We start from the raw sequence: 17159 nt of genomic DNA on the forward strand, positions 1-17159 counted from the left end.
TAATTTCTGCCGCTCACCCAGACATCCACGTGACTGTGCCCCCCATGTCCCTCAGGGTTGTGTGACCTGCAGCGCCAGTGCAGGAGTGGCCCATTCACCTCAGCCCCCAGACAGCTCTTCCCCTATGGAGGTCCTGGAGCCGGACTCCATTGTGGACACTTGAAAGCTGTGACCCCAAAGTACTATCCACCCTCGACAACTCCCACCCTGCATCTTTTCTGATCAGGCCAGAGAATTTGTTCTCTGTGCGTTAGTCTAGCTAGATTTGTAAAGGGGGCAAGAGATACTGACATTTAATTTTACAGGTATTTACGCTGGGTCAGCCTAAAGTAACTCCTGTCATGGGACCATGACTATTATACCTCTCCGTGTTGTTTTGTAAGTATATCCTCCAGCTACCAGATGCGTATTTCAAGAAGGCCGCTTGGTTGCTGCCCCCTGAACATGAACCCTGTGCACGCACACTGCGCCAGCAGGTCAGGTTTGACCATGTGACAGGACAAAGACCATACTGGTCCAAGTACCAGGACACACGTGACACACTTCAGTGACAATGGAATACAAGTTGAAAGACTATTTTAGGAAGTGGGTCTCATTGTAAATGTCCCCTGAACATGAGCACTGTGCGCACAAAGACATTGCTGCCCCAGTTTGTGAATCCCAACACAAACCAAGCACTTAATGTACATGGTGTACACATTAACTCCTTCAGTGACATAATGTCATATCATGGAGGACACATGGTAGATTGTTTTGAGATGTTTGTCTGGATACAAAGATGTGCTGCTTTCTGTCAAATAATGCTCTTATTGGTTCAATTGCTGCTGGAGTGTCATCTGTGTATCCCATATTGTTTGATTGTCTGTCGTTGAGACGTCCGTTGTGTTATGTGGACTCCCAAACAACAGCAGATACACTATGATGATCATTTCAACAAGAATCTACAGCGCCCGAATTATGTGCTTTCTCGCCTCAACAATCCTGCCCTATCCTAAACTCACTATACCAAGTACATGTGCTAGGATTACGGACATATTCCTTCTTGTGTGTGTGTGTGTTTCCACTCGACTCTGAATGTTGTAGCTAGTTTCCTGCCACTCTTAAGTGACTGCGTGACTGCTGCTTCCTTCCAAACAGTGGCCCATCTGTGCAAAACCAACCTGGTTTTCTTACCAATTTTAGACTGAGATTATATAGAACAGTATCATGTTTTCGTAGGAGAGAGATTCACAAAACTTCAGTGTATAAAAGCCATTTGTCTTGAATTCAGGGACTGTTTGTGACACAAAGGAATGAATAAATGAAATATGATGTCTAAGATTTTTAGTAAGCTTCTTTGCTTATCAATGAATAACCTACAGTAAAAAAAAAATCTTTTTTATTTTTTAATGTCCAAAACAAGAAATCAAGCATAATGAGGCATGTACTGCTTCTATTGTTACTGTAATATACTGTACAGCTACATTTTCAAAGAGCAGTATACGCTATAAGTAGCCCTTCAATGTTCCTTTAGTCCAGAACAAAACAGAATGCAAGTTTGACAGATATATCAAAGCTGTAATAGAACGTTCATTTGCTATTTTACAACTGAGTCAGGCGTCATTTAAAATACAGTACTGCACCTGCTTTTAATAGCATCAAGGTGGCACTGTGGTACCTTGTAGTATCGTGGATTTACGACGTGACATGATGAATAATACATTCATTGTGTTTGTGTCTTTAGAAAACGAGAGCGTGGGTCTGTGTGTTGTTTGGATGTAACAACAAATAATTTTGGCAAACACAAACACGTGTCTCTGTGGAGTCTCCCCTGCCAGAACTCCCAGGAGTATGGGCGTGATGAGCAGCCTCTGGACCAGCCAGTGACCCCGTTGTCACTTATCTCACTTGCGACACTTCTGCATCTCTACAAGGGTTAAAACACTCAGATTCATTTCAATTTATTTCATGCTTTTCTTTTTGCATATGTTACCTTTGTCCAGATCAATGACTTTGCTTGGTGTGTTCATGTTGACCTCTTTCAGCAGGTTGTTCTTGAAGTCTTCAAAATGGATGAGAGAAAGTGTAAATGTACATGCACTCAAATTCAAGTTGGTCTAAATTTATTGGGTTCCTTTCCGTTCACCAAGCCTGTCGTCCGGCTCCCTGACGGTCAGCGTTGCCTCTGCAACATCCATCTCAAACTCATCTGAGCTGCTGTGACTTCTGTTGGATCTAATATAGAGATTTTGTGTTTAAGAGAGATGGGAATAAGTCAGTTCAGTAAATTCTATCTTAAGTCTTAACTTGCAAGTCCCAAGTCACTGTGGCCAAAAACCAAGAAAGTCCAGTCATTAGTTGGGTTTAAAAAAAAAAAAAGTCATTAAGCAAGTCATACAATTTGGTCAGTCACTATGGAAAGCTCATTGAGCATTTTTTTGATACCCTTAATATCTATCTTAAGGACCATGTACTAGTATGCTTCTAGTCCTCACTAGTGAGACAATTAAGCACACTAGTAGAACAACTCGAATCCACTAGTAGAACGATTGTCTTAATAGTAAAACGTTTTCCACTACTAGTGCTGCTTTTGGTCTGCTAGTATGCAATAAAACATTAGTAAGCTACTGTGCTGCACTAGGAACACTTCTGGGTCCAGTGGAAGGCAGTAGCAGGAACATCTTGTAAAACAGTCGTTCTATAGTGTGCTGAATTGTGCTAGTACTTAAGCTTAGTTTCAGCTGGATCTCAAGGATATCCAAGAAGGTCTCCAGTTTGTTCAAAATGCTGCCATTTGCCTCTTAATTGGAACACCTAGAGAGAGCACAAAACTCATTTTCTTGCCTCCCTCCACTTGCTGCCTGTGCATTTTAGAGTTCATTTTTAAGATTCTCATGTTTTCAAATTTTGAAATGGTATTTTCACATCACGTGTTTGAGCTGCTCCAACCCCACACTCCTGCCCGATGCCATAGATCAGCTGATCTCCATCTAATGGGGTATTTAATTGTTTTGCCTGTCATTATACATTAATGGTAGAGAGAGATCAATAAATCTACATTATTTGTAGTAAATCATTTTCCTAAAAATGAAATGGGGGAAAAAAAGTGAAAATTGATCATTTTCTGAGGCACACCTAAAGGGCAATTAATTTTACAGGTATGCACAGTGGTTGGGAACACTGGTTTAAGGAGTGCACATTGATCATGTGTGTACAGTATGTGTCTTAACAAGTACATACCTCGTGGATTCCATTGAATATGATTCTGCAACAAGAACATCACAGTGAGAAACAGAATTTCGGTGTCATCTACTGATCTGTAATCACCAGCCACTTCATTAGTGCACAGTCTTATGAGAACAAATACAAAAGATGGATTAGAATTATTATTATTTTTTATTTATTTATTTTTATTTTTTCCCTTTGCAGTACAGCATTAATGTACAATAATGCTGAAAGGTGTCAGGGAAATCTTACATCAATACCTTTTGTTACTCAAAACTGAGCATTAATTTCTCTCTGGGTTTGTATTCATTCTGAATATATTATTGTATCATATTTTATTTTGCTAGCATGTGATGTAAAAGTGTAGAAATTATTACATTTGTTTTAGTTACTACAGTTAATACTTGTACCTCATTTTAATTGTATTAATTCCTATATTTCTATTCAGGCACATTTATTTTACTTTATTAAAATGATAATGACAGTTTAATTCAAACCTGTTGTTCTTCGTCTGCGTGTGATGAGGATGATGATGAGGACGACGAACGCCAAAAGGAGGAAGGCAGTGAGGACGAAGCCCAGAGGCAGGAGAAAGTGATGTCTGTGATCGGGGAAGACGACGTTGATGACCCGCGGTGACTCCACTTTGTTGGCGTCTGAAAAGTGAGGAAAATAACCTTGAGTTTCATCGCTCAATCTAGCAGTGCGTCATCACAAGTCCAGAACCGCCAGAATGGATACAAATGCGGGTAAATGAATTTATTTTCTCCCTTTTGAAGTCTTTTCTTGAGTCACAAATAACAGCCCCCAGCCCCTGCCTGACGATGCAAAAGGTGGAGTCTAAGTAAATGTCAATCATTAAATTGTTGACTGGAAAATGTTAAGATGGCGAAAGATCTCCATACGTAACGTGTATTTGCATATTATAAGGCTCATATCCATTTGGAATTTGTATACGATGGTGGGCCTACTTAAGAGGTCAAATATCACCAAAAGTAACGGAGGCATCAAGTATTTTAGAGTGAGATGCAAGTTTTTATCAAATATGAGATTTATCTTTTTGTTTGTTTGTGCCACATATTAAATATATCCAATATATATATATCCTAATATTATTTTGCTAAACAAGTTATTACAAGCGGCATGGTGGAGACTGGTTAGAGCGTCAGCCTCACAGTTCTGAGGACCCGGGTTCAATCCCCGGCCCCGCCTGTGTGGAGTTTGCATGTTCTCCCCGTGCCTGCGTGGGTTTTCTCCGGGCACTCCGGTTTCCTCCCACATCCCAAAAACATGCATTAATTGGAGACTCTAAATTGCCCATAGGTGTGACTGTGAGTGCGAATGGTTGTTTGTTTGTATGTGCCCTGCGATTGGCTGGCAACCATTTCAGGGTGTACCCCGCCTCCTGCCCGATGACAGCTGGGATAGGCTCCAGCACGCCCGCGACCCTCGTGAGGAGAAGCGGCTCAGAAAATGGATGGATGGAAGTTATTCCAAAGTTAAGTGTCTTACCATTACTATATAAAGTGCCGAAAGCAACCATGGTCGGTCAGTATAGTTCCACTTGTCACGTAATGTGGCTTCACATAAGCTTTCAGTGAGCTTCATGTGTCTTTGGATTGTCGTAAAAGCTCTAGTGACAGACTAACAAATACAGCGCACCACAATTAAATTTTTTTTAATTGTTGGAGGATTTTAGTTTTTAGCGCTTTTCCAGTCACAATTGAGCAGTGCAAGAGAGTTTAGGGTCATGTCCCAAAAATATTTTACCATTCTCTGTAAACCAGGAACTAGCTTCCTAACTAACATAAGGACAAAAACATTTTTTTCACACTGTTAGAGGAATACATTTTTTCTCTTAACTGGTTAAGTCACAAAAATGGCACAGTTATGATATCTCATGCCATCCTCTGTAAACTAAGAAGTGCACTGGTGACATAAAGGGATGGACTAACAAACAAAACCTTGTTTTTTGACTTTGTTTCACCAATTCAACCTTGGTGGAGGTTTGCGCTCTATCTAGTGCCATTATACTGTATTTATTATAGTTTGGGCCCAATCCACACTGTGTAGGTTCCCCACCCCTGCTTTAAAGTCACCGTTTTTGTTGTTGTTGTTTTTTTAAATCACGAGAGTATTTTAGTCCAAACATATGCAATAGCAAGTCTTCTTTGTTCTGCAAACGTGCACATCTATTGACTGTACTATAACAGTGAGCTCATTTCCAGTTGGACTAAATAGCTGGTTGGCATGAGGTTAAGAAGTTAACACTCAGCATATGTGAGCCAAAAGCAAACAGTCATGCCATATGACTTGTTGTTCTCTGCAGTAAAACTGTAAAAAATGGCAAGTGCCTGTGAAGGAAGGCTGTACACAGACATACTGTACTGACCTGCTTGTCTTTTTGGAGCTTTCCAAATATGATCCTTTTGATTATTTTCCCTAATTCCCCTAACTTGATCTGTGAGAGCAACAGACTGTATATGTTTGTGGATTCGCTGCTCCTCTGATGGGCGGATGAAGGAAAGGAGAGATGACCTACATCTTATTCTCTCCTTAATTCAACTCTCCCTCCCCTGTCGGTTTTTCACCAGCTGTTAGACATATAAAAAATTCGGCACTCCCCCCCCCCCCCCCCCCCCCCTCCCTTTTTCCAACCAAAAATACTTTCCTCACTAAAGAAGACAGGAAAATAAACCTTAGCATGTGGGATTTTTCAGAGGGGGAAAAAAAAAAAAAGTCCGGTAAGCCTTCCATGCTGTCCATGGCAGCCAAAGTCAACATGGCAGCAGACAGTCAGAGAAAGGGGGGGTGGATATAAGATGATCAGCTTTTACATATCTCTGTGCATTTGGGTCCAACGTACCATGGTATTATTATACATTTGAACCTCCTAAAGTAAATGCCCTAGGTTGTGAAATCTGGAATTTAACCAAAAGATGCAGGAAACATTTATTATGCCTCTAAAACTTGAAGGCTGAACAAATATCCCACCACAGACATGCGATGATAATCATGGAACCATCTGCTCAGAACATTATTGCTAATAATCAAAGAACAGCAGAGTTAAGACCAGAAAGTCAGCTGTGTTAAGTAAATGTTACCAAGTAAATAATTTGTGATTTGCCTATATCTAAAAATGTTTCTCTGAGTGAACCGTTATTAATTTTATGGAATTGGGACGTCCCAATTTGGATTATGGTTAAATTATACAGAGGGGGCTTCACGCAAGCGCCAATTATTTGTTGTCTGGAGGCGGCGGGGGGACCAACGCCTGCTCTGGAAGGAGTCTCACACTCTCAAGAAGTCTTCAATGATACCACAAAAGGTTGCTAGATTGGTTCTTCATCGCTTTATTAAAAAAAAAATGCAATAGGGGTTGAAAAAGTAGCTACATTTAGCCACAAAGTTGCTAAATGTAGTAGCTGCTCACTTTGTCGCATGCCCTAGCTCTGGTAGTCATGGTTACGAAAGCCGGACTTGGCATTTGCATGAGACAGAACTGCGACCCAAAACTGAGTGATTTCAACCAGCGTGACAAATGGATATTAAGTGGCTGTAATTGTTCATCATTTGTCTGTTTTGACAGAGGAGTTTCAGACATTTTATTAAAAACACCTGGGAACTGTTTGAAATGCTTTAAAAAAAGAAAAAAAAAGTTGCATAATGTCTCCTTTAACCACTTGTCATTGTTCCCTCCATTGTTGCTGTGTATCATGTCTTATTCTGACAGGTGCATTCAAAAGGCATGGTTTTCTCAATTCTCCCATAATACAATCTTGAAGCGGACAACTGACATATGCAGTAGATTTGGTACTGTAAAGTGCAGTGGAAATGCGACATGAGTGTACACCTATGATAATACAAGAATAAGAAGGGAAAGTTGGCTGCGCACAGTTGATACAAAAGGTCTACATGTGTGTTCAAAGGTTTTTGTGATATAAAAAAAAATAAGACCAAGATAGATTTATCCACTATTTGTGTGATCTATAACCTGTACAGCTCAACTGAAAAAAACAACATATTTTTGAAAGGAAATGTAAAGATAAACAACAATGTGGTTGCACAAGTGTTCACACGTTACAGCTGGGATGTGGCTGTGTTCAGAATTAAGCAATTACATTCAAAATCTTATTAAATGGGAGTCAGCGCACATTTGCCACTGTTAAAAGTGCCTCTTATTAACCCCAAATAAAGTTCAGATGTTCTAGTAGACTTTTCCTGACATTGAAGGTTTTCTGCTAACTGGTATTTTGAACTGTTCATAATTCCCTCCACCTTGTCTAAGGCGGAGGCCCCAATTCCAGTGGAAGAATAACATCCCCAAAGCAAGATGCTGCCACCACCAGGCTTCACTGTAGGTGTGGGGTTCTTTTGATAATGAGAAGTGTTGTGTTTGCACCTAACATAGCTTTTGGAATATGGCTGAAAAATTAAACGTTGGTTTCACTGGACCATAACAAAATCTCTCAAACACTTGTAGGAAAATGATGTTATAGTCTGATGAAGACAAGGTTGAACTTGAAAGGGTGTGCACACTTGTGCAACCACAATATCTCAGTTGTTTAGTTTTATTTACCCTGTCGAAATCCTAAAAAAATATTTTTTTTAAAAAATCATTTAGTTTCAGAGGTTATAGGTCACATTAATGGTGGAAAAGGTTTTTCAATTATTTTTCTTGGTTTCTTTTTTTTTTTATCACAAAAACCTGACATTTGAACTGGGTTGTGTAGACTTTTTATGTGCACTGTATATGCAATGCAACATCTTTTCACCCCGTAGGCAAGCACACATTTGATTGTTTATCTCTTTATTAAATGTGGTTAACTTATTGTTTCACTTTTATGACAGTTAAAAATGTTAACATTCTACTTGCCTGGAAAGGAATTATGTTTGACCTTGGAACGGATTTATTTATTTATTTATATTTCTTATCATCCCGTAAGGGGAAATTAAACTTTTCCATTATAATTAAATCATATGTGGAAAAACATTTTTTAAAGGGAGTTTGGCGGTTCCTCTGTAGCTCTGAGAGAGGATTAATTGTGAGGGCAGAGATGGATTTCAACTCCTGTGGATAACATTCCACTGGAATGAGATCATATTATTAGCACACACACACACACACAGATTTAACCATAGGAATTTCTCCAAAACCTTCTCAATGATTTTGCCACATTTATACAAATACCATTATCAGCTAGGACTCAAAACAGACCGTCTGCATTCACTCTTCCTCTCTTCTTCTTTCCTATGCTAAGAAATTAAGAATGTGGTTTATACACTAAAAACAACACCACTTCCTGTAACACACACAGACAAATACACAAACAGACTCACAATGAGAGGAGGCAATTAAAAGTCCGCAATGAAAAAGGCGGTTTTAGGGGCGGTTAAGCGAGGCCTTATACATGGTGACTGGGTGGTGCGTTTGCGGTTTTTGGGGAATTGGCATCAGACTACTGAGAAAGCAAGTAAAACAAATGAAACAAGCAGAAAAAGGGACTTTCTCATCTTGAGAAGATGGAAGCTGAAATCACAGCAGTTTGTCAGAGAGAGAGAAAAGGAGGCAAAGAACAGATGTGAAGTTTTTTTATTTTTGCTCATAATTATACTCATTATAGTTTTAGCTCAAGCCTGTTAAAGCACTAACACTGACGTGTGTGTGTGGGACAGAGAGAGTGAAAGGGAGTGAACACACACTTTTACTGTACTTCGATTTTCAGGGTCAGTATGAGGGTAAATACTTGTTTCTTTTTTTTTTAATAACTTAAATGGTAGTTCAAAATTGAATGCAGAGCCATGTGATATATCTCAGCCAATCAGGAAAGTCCCTACAAAAACCCTAGTAAACATACCATGAGACTTGCTTTTTTAATGACCATTTTTTTTTCACAACATTCATTTTGAATTTTGGTTTATTTTAATTCATACCTTTCTGTTAAATGGTTTGTTAACCCTCCCCCCAAAAATAATGTATACATTTTTGTGTTTAACTAATTGTTATCTGAAAAAAGAAACTACCTAATATTTCTATCAAACAGTTCCATGCAATTGTACAGTATTTTTTCTTAAATATATTTGCTGATTCAGCATCAATTAATTTTTTTGGGCTGTAATAAACATAGTAAAGGGTAATAGTAATGTATGGAACTAGTTTATATCAAAATATTAATTAAAGTCAAGGCTTCTTTTTTGAATGATGAAAGTACTTTTTTTTTTAGAACAGAGAAAAAAAAATTCTTATAATAAATGTACAGTAATAATAGTTTACCTTTGTCTGCACTGGGCAGTGCTTTGACTGGGACAGTGGCGTGAATCACCGGTGGTTCCACTGTGACCTGAAACTGTCTCCTCTCATGCAAACCACAGTAATGATGATGAAGGTGACATGAGTACACCCCCTGGTCAGTGGCCTAAACAGTCGACACACGTATAAACAATCAAGTTCAAGAGTCAACAAATCCATTATTACATACAGTTTGTGTATAAACCCAACAGTGTAAAGATGGATGAAGTCTCTATAGAAGGCCTGTAATTTTCATGGAACTCTAAACATCCATATGCGCATATTGCGAACTACAGTACAAATAATATAATTTAAAGTATGGCATGAAGCAGGATTTCCCAAACGGTGGTTCAGGACCCAAACTGGGGCAAAAATGCTTTAATCTATTTAGTTGGTCATTGCAGCATTGCACGGGCTTGCAAATGGCTCGTAGAGCCGTTTATTAAGCGCCTCCAGACACATGACGTACCGTTTGTTTTGGTATTCTTGTTCCACTTCATTAAAGTTAATGCAATACCTGCCTCAATGGTGCAATAAAATTGGACTTCACAAGAGCTGCATAAATAAGGAAAAGACTCTGGAAACATTGTATATGTGTCCAAAAATGTACTGTTACTATGGTATTTGAAACAAAAATCACATATGCTTGTAGTGTCGTCCACTTAAAAAGTGATCAGGAGGAGAGAGTCTGTCTTTGAATCAGTGCTATATCCTGTATTTGACATAATCTCTCTCTCCTTTTAAGTAACATTGTAACATACTGTAATTGTCATACAAGTATAAAAGAAGATTAACCACTGTAAATTGCGGTGGCCTGGAAGTGCAAAACAATATAACAAATTGTGAAACACTTACATTTGACCACGTTGCACAGTGTTCGACAGGGTTTATGGTTAATGGCATTTATATTAACGCCGCCATACTTCTTTTCCCATCTGGAAGCAGTGGAGTGTGTCCTACCGGGATACAGCAGACAATCATAATGCTGTGGCACGTGTACTGCAGCCAGTAATATTGGAGCAGGGTGTGTCCTTCCAGGAAAATGCGTGGCAATCCTAATAATGTTGGACGTTTCCTTTCCGGCTTGTCTCAATTGTAATTTGTTTCGTCTTTTGTAAAAGTGTTTCTGATTTAGTTTTTGTGTTTTCTGAAATGTAAAAGTATTTCGGTTTTTGTTAATGTGTTTTCTGAAATGTAAATGTGCTTTACAATTTGTTACTTTGTGTTGCACTTCCAGGCCACTGTACTAAATAGTAAAACGCAACTATAATAAACTCGATAAATGCCAAAAATGCTACATTTTTGTGAAAATGTATTAAATCTAGTAATATAGTATATTTGCGAGAATACCACGAGTATGTTGATATTTATTGTTCTATTCATTTTCAATATATCGCTTGTCCTCATTTGGGTTGCGGGTGAGCTGGAGCCATTTCACAGTTGTCTTTGGGCTAGAGGCGTGGTACGCCCAGGACTGGTCACCGGTCGTTCGCAGGGCACATGGTAACAAACTAGCGCTCATTCTCACTTTCACACCTATGGACAATTTAGGGTCTTGAATGAACCTAACGTGCAAGTTTTTGGAATGTGGAAGGAAGAGGAGTCGCCAGAGAAAATGTATACAAAAATGGGGAGAACATGCAAACTCCACACAGGTAGACCAGAATCAAGATTCGAACCCTCGAACCTCAAGCCTGTGAGGAAGACTGGCTCACCACTGTGGTGTCCTACATGGATAGTTATTCAAGTAAATTTAAGTTTAGACTTCCTCACCACTATATTAAATGACTACTCTCACACACACACACTTGTCTGCTTCTTTGTGAGATTACACACACATACCATACAAAATGTACTGTACCTGCAGATCAGATATGCTTAGTGAGAAGTCTCCCTCCGAGAAGGCCTGGTTGCTGATGTTCATCTTCCTCCGGAGGAACGAAGGTCCGTAGCTACGCTGCTCCCCTGAGGCGTAAAGGTCCACTAAGCGGTCTGCGCGATCGTGGTGGATTCCCGGGGACTGACGGTCCCAGTGGACCACCTGCGGATCGCAAATCTTTCAGTCACCCTCCTTCTATAGAACAGGGGTGGGCAAACCTTTGTGCTCAAGGGCCACATTTAGAGACAGATGGGTCAGGTAATTTGTAGATGAGGTAAAAATAAATACAAACTTTAAAATGTGTATGTAAACTCTGCAAAATATTGTATTTTATCAATTAAATAAGTATCTCATTTTCAACTGCATTATTTATATTCATTTAATTATGAACCAATTATTTAATCAAATGAATAAAAATTAAACGTGCTAACATCCATTTTCTATATCCTCACTAGGGTCGTAAGGGAGCTGGAGACTATCCCAGCTGACTTCAGGCAAGAGACTGGCTACACTCTGTTCTGGTCTCCAAACAATGGCAGGGAACACACTGTAGACAAACAACTCTTCACACACTCACAGTATGTACAATTGAGTTTTTTTAAAATCATTATTTACAATATATTTAACAATTGCTTAATGTGATAAATTCATAGAAAAATGATTAAATAGACTTTAATCAACCAAATAGGGAAAAACTGCTAAATGAATCCCAAAAACATAACAGGACTCTTGATAATGCATGAAGTGCATCAGAAAAGTTCCAGGCCTGGTCTCAGAAAAGATAGTTTTCTTCTTTAGTGTGGGTCTGATGATAGAGCAGCACGTATACGAAGAGATGCTGCGGCGTTTGTTTCGTTCAGTGCGCGAGAAGAGGCGAGAGTTGTGTCAGGACAACTTGTGGTCACCGTCACAATGTGCTTACTCACAATGCCCTGAGCATCCCACAGTTCCTGGCCAAGAAGAATATCACTCAACCTGGCTCTGTGGGATTTTTTCTCTTTCTTTTTCCTCAAGCTCAAGGGGGTCATTAAGGAAGACGTGGATAATATCAATATGGCTCCCACGACAGCGTTGCGGAGGATCCCGGAAGAATCCTTTGAGAAGTGCGTGAAGCCGTGGCAGAGAAGTCTGGGAAAGTGTTAGATTCCAGGAGGATTACAAAGGTGAAAACTTGTAGTTTGAATTTGGAATACTATATACTATTTCTTTTAAGACACCAATCCTGGAGCTTTTCTGACTCACCTCGTAAATGCTCAGTGGGCCGGATGAACACTTTGCCCACCCTTGATGTCGAAGATGATGTGAGACCCACCTGCTGATCCTCCTCCTCGTTGCTCCAGTCTGTCCACACGTTTCTCCTGTTGATGCACGGCAGCACCACCGTGCTCCCCAGCAGCACCACGTACACCGCTTTGTGGCCATCCCAGTAGCGCTGCTCTTTACGGCCTGGAGGAGCGCAAAGAAAAGGTCACGGGCCCGGTTTACCGCATCAATATATTACGCATCAGACTTGAAGACGGTGACGTACGTGATTTAGTGACATTCAGTTGCACTCGGACCGTCTCGTACAAGTGGCAGTAGAGATGGTGGAGGTTACAAGAGTACAGACCTCTGTCGTTCATTGTCACATCTAAAAACAACAGATGATTTTGTATTAGGAAAAACTCAGGGGAAAAAAGTGTTACATTCAATCTGTAAACATAGTGTACTTACAGGCCACAAAATTAAGTACACTTGCACAACCTAATGAATTATAATACAGAAGCACAGTTTGAAAAACAAACAATAAACAGTAATTAGAACTACAAAGTTGATGACCACAATGTATTTCCGAAATTTTACCCTGTGCCAATTCTAGTTATCTTTGTAAAGGCAAACATTTCATACAGCTCTTTTAATGGGGCAAGGATGTCATGGGCTATGCCCTGTAGTTCCTTTGTTGGCGCATTGCGCCTCTCTCTCTCCCTCGCTCTCGCTCGCTCTCTCTCTCTCTCTCTCTCTCTCTCTCTCTCTCTCTCTCTCTCTCTCTCTCTCTCTCTCTCCCTTCCCAGTAATCAGCACCACCTTGGCAGCGCACCTGTTGTCAATCAGCCTTCATCATCACCTGCATTTAAGCCTGCCAGATCCAGGATTCCTCTGCCAGAGTATTAACGTTCACCTCTAATACACTGGCTCTGTACTAGCACGTAAGCTCCGCCTTGTTCACAATTGTTCTGACCTCCATGTTCCTCCTCGTCATCAGTGCTCCTTCCGTGTTCCCCGCCTTGCTGACCTCTTCAACCACGCCGCCAAGCCCATCCACCTGTTCATGCCACCGCCTCGCGCACGTTTCCTGTCTCGACGATCCGCCATGACACCTCAAAGGTCTAATTCCAAATTCCTTCTCAATAAACCATTCTCCACAAACTTCTGTGCCTGCTTCTGGGTCCAGTTTAAATTGATACCATTGGATCGTGACAAAGGAAACTTATTTGGTTAACATAAGCTTAGTTCAAAGGACAAAATGGACACTAAGTGCCTGCTATAACGCAGTAGAATTCTCCCATCCAATAAACAAAGATAGCGATGGAAAATTTGTAGGCTACTTATATGTAATCAAATGTTTTGCATTAGGTTAGCAATAGAATTATTAAAAAGGTAATAGGCCTAATAATGGTTAAAATGTTGAATATCCATCCATCCATCCATCCATCCATTTTCTGAGCCGCTTATCCTCACAAGGGTCGTGGGAGTGCTGGAGCCTATCCCAGCTATCTTCGGGCAGGAGGCGGGGTACACCCTGAACTGGTTGCCAGCCAATCGCAGGGCACATACAAACAAACAACCATTCGGAGTCACATTCACACCTACGGGCAATTTAGAGTTGTCAATTAACCTACCACGCATGGTTTTGGGATGTGGGAGGAAACCGGAGTGCCTGGAGAAAACCCACACAGGCACGGGGAGAACATGCAAACTCCACACAGGCGGGGCCGGGGATTGAACCGGGAAGAGCTGTGAGGCAGACGCTCTAACCAGTCATCCGCCATATTGAATGTTTTACAGTTAATTAGTAAAGACAAAATTACATTCAAAAATATACGATGTACTGTATACGGGTAGCCTCTATATAAATATTTAATGTAAGACAGCACGGTGACCTAGTGATTAGCATATCTGTCCCACAGTTCTGAAGTTTACGGTTTGAATCTCAACCCCAGCCTTCCTTTGTGGAATTTGCATGTTATGCCCCATACTTGCGTGGGGTTTCTGCAGGTACTCCGGCTTCCTCCCACATTCCAAAAACATGCATGGTATAGGGTCTTTTAAGATTCTAAATTTCCCATAAATATGAATGTGTATTTGAATGGTTGTCTGTCTGTATGTCCCCTACGATTGGCTGGCAACCAGTCCGAGGTGTACTCCACTTTTCGCCCAAAGTCAGCTGGGATAGGATCCAGCTCACCTGTGACCCTAATGAGCAAAAGCACCATAGAAAATGGCTGAATCGACTATTCCATTCAAAAAGTTCTCTCATTCTCTCTCTCTCTCACACACACACAGACAAAAACTAGTAATGTAAGTAGTGACAATTTGAAGAACTACAAAATAGTACTTAAATGCACCACACTTCACAGATCCACAACAATGCAAACAAGCATCAAAGTGTGTGAGCGTGACCTTTGATGACGAGTGAGAAATTTCCATCCTTGAATGCTGTCTGGCTGAGGCCAACTCTTTTCAGGTTGTAGGAGTTGTATATCCTCTGCTCTCCTGCAGAGTACATGTCCAAAACTCTCTCCATGCCGTGGTCCACATGGGCCCGGTAAACGTCCCAGTGGACCACCCTCTGTCTGTCCCTCAGGTTGTCCCTGGTCCACACCATACGACCACTGAAGCACTGCAACGTTACGCTGGAGCCGGCCGGGGCGCTCACATTGTAGCCAGCCGCTACAACGCTGCTGCTATCTGATTGGCCCTGCACTGAGGGCCACACATGGACAAATGCAGTTAGGAAAGCATGTTGACACAAATCAAGGGTTTTCAAAGTGTGGGACGGTGAGCCTTCCTTAAGGCCTTTATGAAAATTAATGGCAGACAGTAATGAGTCCAGTTGAAATCATTACATAACACTGCTTTTTGTATTATTGTCTGAACATGGTACAGTTTTACACATGCTCATGGACCGATTTTCTCGAGACTACTTTCCAGAGTTTTCACGGAGACAGAGCAAAATGACTAATTTAAAGTTGAGTTTGGTCAGCAGATTTAAAGAACATTTTTTCCCCTTATTATTCTCTAGCTGCTTTGCTTCGCCTGAATTCCTATGACACCCACATCACGCACTTTGAAAAACCGCTAGTAAAAACCACACACACACGCACACACACACACACATACACACACGGCTGTAACACACCTGCAGTGAAGAAATAGACCACAGAGACTGAAAGACAAAAACAGTTAAATCACTTAGACAGCCATAATGAGCTATTTGCGAGCTGGGATAATTAAACCGCTTACCAATAATGAAATCTACAGTTTACTAAATCACTTTAGACTCATTCATTATAGTTACATGAAGAAACAAAGTTTTGGCAAGACTTTGGGCAAGAGGCAAAGTACACCCTGGAGTGCTCACCCATCGATCACAGGGCACGTATTGACAAACAACCATTCACACTCACATTATAGACAATTTAGAATCTTCAATGACCCTAACAGGCATATTTTTGGAATGTGGGAGAGCGCCAGAACAGCGTATTTTTGTATGTATACATTTTGTAACTGCATTTTAATTTGATTTATAAAAAAATATATACTTAATTGACAATACATGTTTGTATTTAATTGTCATGTGTGTATGTTGTTTTACTAGAACCATCAAGAGTTATAAAATGAGTTTGTTAAAACTCAAGTCATGATGTAAGTCATTAAAACAACAACAAAATCTCTCTGCTGGTTTTCTTATAATAAACCCACATTTATCTTTGTTGTTGTACCATTTGCTAGTTACAGTATAAGTGGTATCTCATTAAATGGTATCAAATGTCTTGCACATTACAGTACGGCTCCTTGACTGTTATAAAGAATCTAAAACATCGTTATTGACGTATTAATAAACCATTTCTATGCCCTTTAGAAGAGATTGTGAGAATAAATTAATAAGTAAATAAACAATGGGAATTGATACCATACACAGTAATAATGCAACAAAGGGAAATAAAGACATTACAGTCACACTTACTGTGGATGAAGAGCAGAGCCTGAAAAATGATGTCTTCCTGGTGACTCTTCATGTTGCTTCTATTGGATAGTAACAATTCTGTGTGGGTTTTTTTTCCAGGTTAAATAATGTGCCTGTGAGAAACAAAACAATCAGTCTTGTGTTTGTTCATCCACCAACTTGTCAATGTTTTAGTGTCGAGACCCAACTGAAGTAGTGCAGACTTTTGCACACAACCAAGGTGAACCGTTCCACCCGGAGAAATGAAACCTGACACAAGCAGTCCCCTCCTCTCAGAACTTTACCCGTGACATGCCAGAGAAAATCCTGCTTGTTTCATTGGGTACATTTGTATTTTGTTTGTTTGTTTTCATTTGTTGACTTTTGACTCCTAATCATTCCCTTACAGTAACACCAGTGAGACAAGCCATGAAGCACATTAAAATCCCTTTTTGGTAAATGGTGAAATGTGAGGCTGGTTCTTTGTGGTACTGTATTCCTGTTTTAGAGCGAATGCTGTTGTAAAGAGGACTACTGGACTATTGTTGCCAGGAGTATGAGGCAAATGTTGCTATTAACTC

At 40.3% G+C, this 17159-nt stretch overlaps 2 protein-coding genes across 4 annotated transcripts in view; one reads left to right on the forward strand and one right to left on the reverse strand.

Annotated features, from left to right (window-relative positions):
• The window catches only part of per3 (period circadian clock 3), a 28987-nt gene extending 27669 nt beyond the window's left edge, over positions 1 to 1318 (forward strand). For all 3 annotated transcript variants that reach the window (XM_061786204.1, XM_061786208.1, XM_061786206.1), the window contains one exon: positions 56 to 1318. In XM_061786204.1, coding sequence (XP_061642188.1) covers positions 56 to 163 — 108 coding nt within the window. In that variant the 3' untranslated portion in view covers positions 164 to 1318. The remainder of the gene's footprint in view (positions 1 to 55) is intronic.
• Positions 1319 to 1361: 43 nt separating this feature from the next.
• On the reverse strand, positions 1362 to 16871 carry LOC133484097 (matrix remodeling-associated protein 8-like). Its single transcript, XM_061786209.1, has 13 exons — positions 16788 to 16871; positions 16600 to 16712; positions 15772 to 15798; positions 15033 to 15335; positions 12901 to 13002; positions 12685 to 12818; positions 11355 to 11534; positions 9479 to 9620; positions 3702 to 3860; positions 3220 to 3244; positions 2126 to 2214; positions 1973 to 2041; positions 1362 to 1906 (listed from the first exon to the last, which is right to left on the reverse strand). Exons 2-13 carry the CDS (start codon positions 16649 to 16651, stop codon positions 1884 to 1886), a joined length of 1305 nt encoding a protein of 434 aa, XP_061642193.1. The 5' UTR covers positions 16652 to 16712; positions 16788 to 16871; the 3' UTR covers positions 1362 to 1883.
• Between the last annotated feature and the right edge of the window lie 288 nt (positions 16872 to 17159).

Source organism: Phyllopteryx taeniolatus, chromosome 9 (assembly GCF_024500385.1).
Source record: "Phyllopteryx taeniolatus isolate TA_2022b chromosome 9, UOR_Ptae_1.2, whole genome shotgun sequence".
Taxonomy (NCBI): domain Eukaryota; kingdom Metazoa; phylum Chordata; class Actinopteri; order Syngnathiformes; family Syngnathidae; genus Phyllopteryx; species Phyllopteryx taeniolatus.

What these genes read in the sequence shown, in the direction of transcription:
- LOC133484097 (XM_061786209.1), bottom strand. Translation starts at nt 16,651, where the DNA reads ATGAAGAGTCACCAGGAAGACATCATTTTTCAGGCTCTGCTCTTCATC. An exon ending in TAAGCATATCTGATCTGCAG is followed by an intron (nt 9,621 to 11,354) that starts GTACAGTACATT and finishes TCGACTGTTTAG; the next exon opens with GCCACTGACCAGGGGGTGTA. An exon ending in AGTCATTGATCTGGACAAAG is followed by an intron (nt 1,907 to 1,972) that starts GTAACATATGCA and finishes TAACCCTTGTAG; the next exon opens with AGATGCAGAAGTGTCGCAAG.